This window comes from Octodon degus, unplaced genomic scaffold (genome assembly GCF_000260255.1).
Source record: "Octodon degus isolate 3935 unplaced genomic scaffold, OctDeg1.0 scaffold00046, whole genome shotgun sequence".
NCBI classification, from domain to species: Eukaryota; Metazoa; Chordata; class Mammalia; order Rodentia; family Octodontidae; genus Octodon; species Octodon degus.
Window position 1 is genome coordinate 7847024 of NW_004524622.1, and position 10486 is coordinate 7857509.

Below are 10486 nucleotides of genomic sequence, written 5' to 3' on the forward strand. Positions count from 1 at the left end.
TTACAGTTACTAAGCCATAATAGCAAGCTGCTGATTTTGCTTAGTGTTGGGGCAACTGCCTAGCACTGATGAGTCCCTGAACTCAATCTTCAGCACTGTGCGAGAGAGAGAGAGAGAGAGAGAGAGAGAGAGAGAGAGAGAGAGAGAGAGAGGCCATGATAGAGATAGGTTTTCCATGGAGTCCTCGCAGTGAGAAACAGGCAGAAGGAAAAAGGGAAAGGGGCTGTATTATAAAGGGAAAGGGGTTCATTATCTTGGAGGACAGGGAGAGAATTTGGGAAGATAAGGAATTCTCTGGATTGGAACTAAGGGAGGCTGAGGCTTTTATGACCTTTTGCCAGGTGGGGTTTGAGGAGGAGGTTTAGGTACACTTGAGGAGCTGAGTGCAGCCTTCCCTGAGGTGGTGGGAAGGGTAAAAGGAAACTGCATCCTGCGCTGATTTGGAGAAGAAGGGGGAGGTGGTCTGGGGAAGATAAGCTGTTGTTTTAAGGGCTTCAGCCATATTGGATAACCACCATAATAATTCGGCAATTCATACTAGTGCCAGGATCTCTCAGATAGTAATTAGTATGAACATGCCAAATAATATATGTGGTGTGGCGCAGAAAAAAAGTGACTAAGACAAATTTTGTTGCTATAAGTAGATACAATATTATTAACGTCTCTCAAAATATTGCCTTCCCAAGCACATTTATCCCATCATTCTTTTCTTTTTTTCTGTATTTTAGGGAAGGGTCTATAGGGTGTTCAGGGTCTCACTGCTAGATCAGACTCATAGTGATTCTCCTGTTTACAGCCTCCCAAGTGCTGGGATTACAGGTGCATGCCACCACGCCCAGTCTCAATTGCTGTCTCAGAGTGTACCGGGGGCAGGGCCTGACATGGAAAGCCCAAGGATTGAACCCCCAGCCCCTGCGCCTGCTTTCAGGCACTTTAATCCACTGAGTTATTTGGCCAGCTCTTATCCCATCATTCTTGTTACTTTTTTTCTTTTTTTTTTTCTCATGTTGAGACAGGGTCTCACTATGCCTTGGGCTCACTTCAGCCCAGGCTGATCTTGAACTTACGAAGATCTTCCTGCATCAGCCTCCCAAGTACTGGAATGACAGGCATGCACCACCACACCCCACATTTCTTGTCATTTTCAGCAGCATTTCTGCAAGTCCTTTTTTGGTCTTTAGTTGTACCTTTATGGATGCCCTGATGTCCTGAATTGATTTAAAATGTTCACCTGTCCTAGTCATTTTGACCTGCCGAGCGCCAGAAGTTGCATAGTGCCAGATCTGTTGAGTAAGGTAGATGAGAACACAGCAAAATGCTTTCATGGGTGGCAGCTGGCAGCAGCATCCATCAGGTTTTTGATCAGCCCCCATAAAGACACGGTAGAAGTTCTCTAAACTGCTTCAGAAAACAGCAAGGATGATGGGTTAAATGTATACAAAATCAGGAGCATTTTGAGGAGAATTAAGGGTTAACTGCAATAATATTTTTCAATTCAAACATTTCCTGTATATATATTTTTTTTAATTTTAACATTTAGTGTGTGTGTGTGTGTGTGTGTGTGTGTGTGTGTGGCCAGCTCAGCCCACCTGGAGGCGGGGCTGGCTGGCATGTGGTGCTGGGGGATTGAACCGCGGTCCCTGTGCTTTGCCAAGCTTGTTCCAAGTAGGTGCCTTAGACCACTGAGCCATCTCTCCAGCCCCTTCCTGTATATTTTGTTCCAACATTCTATACAGTTATTTTAGTAATATGATTACATTATATTTGTAGGATGCCTGAATTCGTCAATTCATTTTATGACCATGGCATTAAGTGTGGCCGTAGAAAAATCCTTTAATCTTTCTGTTAAATTTCAATTTTATAACTGCATAGTGACTTAAACAACTAGACCAGCATTTCTAAAGGGTGGTTTGAGAGCCATCTGCATCAGAATACTTTGGGGTACACAGTGATGTGTGCACCCATGTTCATAGCAGCGCAATCTGTCATAGCTAAACCTTGGAAACAACCCAGATGCCTGTCAGCTGAGAAATGGATCAAAAAAGATCTGGTATTTTTACACAAGAGTATTAATCAGCTATTTAAAAAAAGATAAATTTGAAGATTTTGTCGATAAATGGATGCAACTAGAGTCTGTATTAGTAAGTGAAATAAATCAGACCAACATGTGCAAACATCATATTATGTCGCTAGTGTGAGAACCTGAAAGAGTAAATAAAACCTGAAAGTTACAATAGATGTTGTGAAGGGGAAAGAATTTGTTCAATGGGAAGGAAAAACTGGGATGAGGAAAAAGACGAAAGAAGGGAAAAGATGTATTTATGTATATATGCAGGATAATTTGGATAATTGTACAGTTAATTTCTGTTGGACTTTTGAAAGGAACAGTTAATGCTTAATTGTTTTCTTTTTAATTTCTTATAACTTTTTTGTTTTTTTAAACCAATTTTGCACATTTATATCTGGTAACCTAAAGAACTAATGTGAAGATGACATCATGTAATACTGCAAACATTGTTGAATTTTTATTACTTTGTTGAGTGAAATTTTGTATTGTTTCTAATTCTGTTTTTTTATTACTGTTTTGTATTCTTTAAAAAAGGAAAAACAATACATTGGGATATACTATTATAGATATAGGAGCTGAGGATATAGCTCAATGTTATAAGCACCTGTCTGGCAAGTGTATGGTCACAAGTTCAATCCCTGGTACTGAAAAAGAAAAAAATATATATTCTTGGTTCTTAATCTAGGCTTTTTGAATCGAAACCTCTGGTAGGAGATGAAGATAGGGAGTTTCCAGGTGATTTTGAGAACAGTAGAGTCTGATGATCCCTGAACAAGATGACTTCTGAGGTCTTTGGTATTTCCCAGCTCTATTGTTTTTATTATTGAAATGAAGACAAATCATTGCCAGAGACCTTAACCTGTTCTTTTATACAGGGACCGTCTTACCAAAAATGATGTTGTTGGAACAACATATTTATATCTCTCTAAAATTGCTGCCTCTGGTGGAGAAGTAGAAGGTGAGTGACTCAGCAGATCTAGAACAGGACGGGCTACAAAGCTTCCAGAGAAAACATAAGCTTGGGAAGCCACCTCACAATGACTTGGTTTCTTAAAAGTCCTAATGAACCATTTCACTGATGTCCAGCAAAATAATTAAAAATAGAAGCAACTAACAGTTTACCAATTTTAGCTTTCTTGCTCACATCTAAAACTTCTTTGCCAATAGCTATTTTATTAAATTTGTATTATAAATATAGAATGCTCACACCTTACTTTTATTAGCATGGCACTGATACAAGTCCACCCAAACATAAAGAAATATTCTCCTCTCAACTTGATAGGAACAGAAACCAGATGCCAATGAACTATGTAATGTGTTTTGTTTTCATTTTAACAGGTACTTAAAACCCATGCATTTTCTTTCTATTATTCTGCATAATGGAGAAATACTTGTGTTTTCTGGCATTATATTGCATATATCTAAAATTGCCATACATAATGGAGGAAAAAAAGGTAGAATGATAAGGGAAAATATGATAATACATTAATATATGTTTTGTTACCAAAGCAAAATTTCTTATAATTGCTGATAGACCAAATATACTGAATAAAAGGGAAGAACTTGAAGCAAAATTTTGAGGCACAATTTTATCTTAAGAAACTCAAGTTTCCCCTTATGTTCATCTTAAGAGATGACTTTATAGGTTTTTAAAAAAATAATGTTAGCCCAAGCAGTAGTATGAATAAGAACCAGAAAGATTAGTGGATATGGCAAAGAAGGTGACTGTGCCCTATCTCAAGAAGTTACAAAGACAGTCAATTATAATTTTATAGAAAAACAAAGAGGTGAGCAAAAAAGATAGTTCAAATATAAAGTCATGTGTGACATTATTTAAGCAAATAGCAGAAAACAAAGAAAAGATCCCATTTAAACAATTTCTACTGAGTGGCACAAGGAGCATGATACTAGAGGTACAAGGAAAGGAAGATCATCTCAACCCTTTCCTTTTCTCTGCAGAGAACAATATTTATTTATTTATTTATTTATTTATTTATTTATTTTTTGCGGAACCGGGGATTGAACTCAGGCCCTTGCCCTTGCCAGGGAAACGCTTATTCCACTAAGCCTTCTCTCTGGCCCCTAGAGAACAATATTTAAATGACCACTATAGTGCAAATAATACTTATTTTGTTTTTATTAAATCCATAGCCCAATCTCTGAATAAATTATAAATGTCATTACCCATTACAATGTAATAGTATCAAAACTAGACACTGGAAGTGAAAGAGGAAAGAGAATGAAGGTGAAGAGTATGCCTTGGCATTGTGTGATGGAAAGCCAAGGGTCATTCAAATGTAGTCTAGACCCATCTGAATGCATAGAAAATATCCAATACCCATGCATGGGATTTAATGCCCAAAAGTAATAGTAATGGCTTCTTCTTACTGAGTCAGCAATTCAGATCTGAAAGCACTATAAACTGACTCACAAAGAGAACCAACCCCTAGAGGAATTAAAAATCATGCTATGCTTGATTTTCTCACCATAATAAAAATCATGCTACAAGTATAGGGGAGGAGTGTGTAAAAAATCCAGGTATTATGAGTGTTAGAAAGTCACTTAATATTATGCAAAGATATTCAAAGGATATTTGTGTAAATATTTAACTTAGTGATAGGGTGATGACATCCACAAGAACTAAAACCAGAGATTATTGCAAGCAGTTTCATTTCTTGTTTCTGAGACCTCTCTCATTGCAGGCCGTCTGCTACAGGGTTGCAGAATAGTAGTGAATTGTCATCCCCCTCAAAAGAAACAAACCATGCTTTGAATGAAATAATATATGGTTAGCTACAGGCATTGCTTCCATAGCTTCTGACAAAATTAACCTGGATTTTCTGGCCTCTGTCCCAACTAAGTCAGCCTCAAGACAAGTAAATGTTTTACTAAGAGCATGAAGTGTCGGTGACTTTGCTAGGCTTCTTTTGGTTATGGGAAGCTGGTTTTTCTCAGGTTAAGTACTTGGTTCCTTGGGGCTGACGAACTTGGGTTATTTGTGCAGTGGTGCTGCTGATTGTCACAAAGTTTTGAGCCATTTTACATTAACCCATTACAAAAGGGTCATGTGATTTGGGTCTAAATTTTGAATTTTTCTGATGTTGCTAAACTACTTACTGAGCACAGGGTTTGATTAACTTTTCAGTGTCTGTTGTATAATGCTCATGTTTCTCTTGTTTTTTAACCAATCATATTTTTACTATATAGATTTCTCATCTTCGGGAACTGGGGCTGCATCGTACACAGGTTTATGCTTTGTAATTTTGCTGTCTATTAGAGCTTCCTATATCTAGTATCTTACTAAGAATATATTAATTGATTGTTTCTAGAATCTTTTTGACATTTTGCTAGCTCACCAATAGTTTTGCAAGGCTAATACTTTCTTATACCCATTGTGTATTTGTCCTGCATAGCTAAGCTTAAAACAAACATACTAACAAAGCCTTGCTACAAGATTTAGGCTTTTACCTTAATGTACATCATTCCATTTGGCTTCATTTAAAATAATTCTTTGTAAGATATAGCATTGTTATTTTTATGTCTAGTAAGTAGAGATAGGAAGCACTAAATCAATTGTTCTGTAATGTATGAAGTACCTTTCTCTCACTTTCAGCATGGATTGTAGGCAGGTTGTAGGATATGAGCATTCCCCACTTTTTGCCCTAAAAGTCAGCTTCCAAATATGAAGCATCTTCTCATGTAGTTTTGTTCGTACAGCACTCGGCATTTTTTGCAAGTTTGCTTATTGTGACTATCACAGTTGTCCTAAGGTAGATGGTATTTTTCCCCCAATTAGATGAGGATTCTGAGATATAGAGAGATCCTCTGCCAAATACATATGCTAACACCTGCCATCACTGCCCAGGGTCGTGGTGAGAGGGATAAGAGTATGTGCTGGAAAGCTTTGCAAACACTCAAGCTATATGCAAATAGAAGGTGAAATAGGGGCTGGTGGGATGGCTCAGTGGTCTAGAGCACCTACTTAGAACAAACTTAGCAAAGCACAGGGACCTTGGTTCAATCCCCCAGCACCACATGCCAGCCAGCTCCGCCCCCTGGTGGGCTGAGCTGGCCACACACACACACACACACACACACAAATAAAATTAAATTAAAAAAAAAGAAGGTGAAATAATCTGCCTTTTACACAAGAGATTTTTTAAAGATATGAAATGTTTTACCCTAGTGGTGGTGTTTCACCATCAAACTGACATGTATTACTTTTCTGTATTTTAACTTTCTTTTTTTTTTATTTTTATTTTTTTTAAACATTCTTTTTTATTTATTTATTTATTACATTTATTTATTGTTTGTGTGTATGGCCAGCTCAGCCCACCAGGGGGCGGGGCTGGCTGGCATGTGGTGCTGGGGGATCGAACCATGGTCCCTGTGCTTTGCCAAGCTTGTTCCGAGTAGGTGCTTTAGACCACTGAGCCATCTCTCCAGCCCTTAACTTTCTTTTGTCTTACTCTCTTCACTGTGAATTCTGGCTAGCTAATTTCATCCAGTGTCCAGAGTGTTAATCTCCTCAAAGTCTACACTCCAATTTAGACACGCAGGGAGCATCATGTAATAAAAATGGTGTGAAGAGTACATGTGTCTACATGGCTAAACCAATTGTGTATTAACAGTCATGCTGCACACCTGCTACTCCACATTTATGTTTCAACCGTAGTTTTAAGCATAAAGTTTGTGAAGGTCTGGCCAGGGACATAGCTCAGCAGCTTAAGCACCTGCCTGGAAAGTACAAGGTCCTGAGTTTGATCTCTGGTACCAAAAAAAAAAAAAAAAAAAGAAAAAAGAAAAAAAAAAAGAAAAAAAAGAAAGAAAGAAAAAATGCAAAAAAGTTTGAAAAGGTCATAGAAGTGTTGTAGTCAATTTCACATCCATAGGCAGAATTATCTTGACAACATCCTGAAAGACAGGCTGAAGCACTTGCCTTCAAGTGTCTTTTGATTGTGCCTAATGTAACCTCTCCCATCGTTTATCATCTGTAATTCATACAAAGCTCTTCTTTACACTGAATGAATTGAAGCTGGCTTCCAGGAATCTTCCAGCAGTGGTCTTCATTCTGCTTTTTGGAACTAAGTTCATTTCTTTTCCATGAAGAAGCCATTAAGATTAATTAAATCAGCTCTTACATTCCCCACACATACAATTTCTTCTTACTGCAGCTATTTTCTTACACTGCCCTCAGTACCTTTCCTTAATGGGCCTAAGTAGAAGAAATACAGAGCTTAGCAGATGATCACCAGAGATAGAATTAATGGCAATGTTTTTATCCCTTCTGATTGTCATATGGCTCTGTAACCAATAGGCAGGTAATTCATTGTTACATATAAAAGTTTAAAATATATATTTTAATAGTATAAATCTGGCAGATGCTATTAAAATATATTTTTTAAACTTTTTTGTCCCCCAAAAGGTATATAATTTATACTTGAAATTAAATTATGTATCTTTTGGGGAACAAATAAAATTAAATTGATTTATTTAAATGACTTCTCAAAACAATGTAATCTTTTATCCCAATCGCCAATAAAATATTTAATACCCACTATAAACTTGCAAAAAATGTGAAGGTCAACTTGAAAATCTCATTATTTTTCATTTAAATAGCATTCTTTTTGTAAGAATAATTTTAAGCAAAATACCCATAAGCTATTTTCATGACATATTTTTAGCAATGATAAAAGAGAAGTATGGAAAGTCTCACGAGTGCTTATAACTTACACTAATATGACTAACTTACAAAATGGAGGAAAATCATCTCATCTAACTAGCTAATAACTAATTTATTTCAACAGATTCAGTGTTAAAAGTACATAATTTAATAATGATGTTTATTTTTAGCTAATACAGGAGAAACAGAGGTGGGTTTTGTTCCGACATTTGGACCTTGCTATCTGAACCTTTATGGAAGTCCCAGAGAGTACACAGGATTCCCAGACCCCTATGATGATCTAAATACTGGAAAGGTTGGTCTTTCAATTAAAGTTGCTATTAATGGTGAATGTAATCCCTTCTTATAATGTGATAATTAAGTATCACATTTAAGACCATGCTCCAAATTCATTTCCAGACCTACCATACTACTGATCAAGTCTTCAAAGGCTGGAAGTCTTCTACTCCTTGAATCATAGAAAAGTATCTTAGAGATTATCTAATTTGATGATGGCAAATGACATTTTCCTCCTTCAATTTTTTTTTTTTTTTTTTTTTTTTTTTCGGAACCAGGGATTGAACTCAGCTCCTTGCGCTTGTCAGGGAAGCACTTATTCTACTGAGCCATCTCCCCAGCCCCTCCTTCAACTTTTAAACTTATGGAAAACATCATAATTAATGCTGGGCAGGGGTGTAGCTCAGCAGTAGAGTACTGGCCTAGCATGCACTAGGCACTAGGTTCAATTCCTTGGCATTCTTTTCCATATCATATTCTAGAAATTTACCAGGCAATCAGCACTGACATATGTACTGAAGCACATTGTTGTTCCTAATCTGATCCAAACCTTTACTTTCATATATGGGAACAGCAGGGGAAAGATGAGAAATTCTCTTCCCACTACAATCAGACTAAAAAGACAGAGTACTTTTTACTATTTTTCATGGCTAGGGGAATAATCTTGTGTTCTTGTCTTTCAGGGAGAAGGAGTTGCCTACAGAGGCAGGATCTTGGTTGAATTAAATACTTTGCTTGAAAAGACACCACCAGAGAAGAAGCTTCAACCCATTTCAAATGATGACCTACTGGTTGTTGAGGTAAATGTTAGAGTATGAGCCATGCTAGGCATGGAAAGGGGCAGTTCAAAGGACCAGAGGTGAGGTAGCTGGTCACTGACTGCTTGAGCAAGCAGACCCAAAGAGGACATCCAGGGATGAATAGATAGCAGTAATATAGTTGGAGAAAGACCTGCCTTCTAACAAGTGCCTCCAACAACATCTTGATATATTTACAACAGCCCTGTGAGGGCGATGAGATTTCTTTACCCTTTGAGATGTTAAAATGTTACCCAAAGCTGGCAAGAACGGAACACCCTATTTACTAGCTGGACTTCTTAATATAGCTATTTCTTTACACTGGCCTCAGTACCTTTCATTAATAAGTCTAAGTAGACGAACTGTAGAGTTTACCAGATGGTCATCAGTTTTTCAGATGACTTTGGATCAGGTCATTTATTAGGTTGTTGTGACGAGTTAACCACAAAAGATGCCGCTTAAAGTTGTAAGTACTGCCACTAGTTATTCCTATTTTCACATGTAGCTGGAATATGTCAGGCTTCACAGCTTTCAGGGTGTATTTAGTTATGGCCCATGTTACAGTTGCTCTGAATCACCTTTATCACTGAAGGCCAAAAGATTTCCATGCTTACTTCCATGCTTTCGGGCCCCACAAATCTGATTTATGTGCAGGAGCAGCACACTCACTGATGCTTCTCTGCTCAGGATCTCTCCTGCTGGCTCCAAATCACTTCCAGTCCTCGGGCTGCTATTATCTCCTATTCTGGGTGCAAGGCAGGCCTTTCTCTCATTTGCAGTCATCGTAGAGAAATCAAACAGCAACTTTTGAAAAGCTTACATCTCTTGGATGGGGGTCGGGAAGCACTGACATGCATAAAGCAGCCACTAAGTATACCTGTTCCGAGAGCCCAAGAGCTCCGACCAGCTTTCTGAGTCCCTCGGAACAGCCTTTCTGTCCACTTCAGCGTGTCTTCTTGTGGTGCAACTAGGTTCTCCTCCTCTCTAGACTAAAACCATTTTACTTTATCTCAGAGTCCAGATCCAACTGCCATGAGTCAACCATCTGAGAGCTGCTTTCTTCCCTCTAGTACTCTAATATCTACCTGCTACAAAATCTGCCTCTTTTCAAAAAGATTGAAAGGGTAAATATTTGCTCCTTCTAGAGCAAACACTCCCTTCTCCCCCAGGACAATGTGGCTTTACTCATTGAATTCCAAGAAGGTAATTACATTAGGTTAATATCCAAAGCAGTATGTTTTATATTCTTTAGTCTTCCAAGTCACCAAGAATTATAGCATAACCCTGGCTAAAACATACCCAAATAGAACTGTTCAATTCAGATTGTTTAAACTGTGAAAGCATTATGGTAGGTATTTGCTTTCCATTATAGTTATGAATGGACCAAAAATATTTTTCCTAAAACAAAGCCTTCAATGTGACTTTGCGTTGCTGCCTCTAGAATCAGAAATTGCTCATGGTCTTTACACGGAGGCTTTCCAGTTTTCACACATTAGTGTTTCAACTATTTTTTTTTCCATAATTTTATTGAGAAACAAATAGCAATGAGACAGTTTCAAACCAAATTGGTAGGACAGTTTCAATAATTAACACATCGCATACATTCTTCCTAGTGGTTAATTGCTATACAAGATGCGGACATGATATCCTATTTACAAACAC

At 37.7% G+C, this 10486-nt stretch overlaps 1 protein-coding gene across 5 annotated transcripts in view; it reads left to right on the forward strand.

Moving 5' to 3' along the window:
* Myof (myoferlin) overlaps positions 1–10486 on the forward strand; it is a 184033-nt gene that overhangs the window by 76184 nt on the left and 97363 nt on the right. For 3 of the 5 annotated variants that reach the window (XM_023716196.1, XM_023716198.1, XM_004632047.2), the window contains exons 16-19: positions 2944–3026; positions 5276–5314; positions 7922–8046; positions 8711–8827. In XM_023716196.1, the coding sequence (XP_023571964.1) occupies positions 2944–3026; positions 5276–5314; positions 7922–8046; positions 8711–8827 (364 nt within the window). The remainder of the gene's footprint in view (positions 1–2943; positions 3027–5275; positions 5315–7921; positions 8047–8710; positions 8828–10486) is intronic. The other 2 variants (XM_023716197.1, XM_004632048.2) reach the window with 1 other exon arrangement.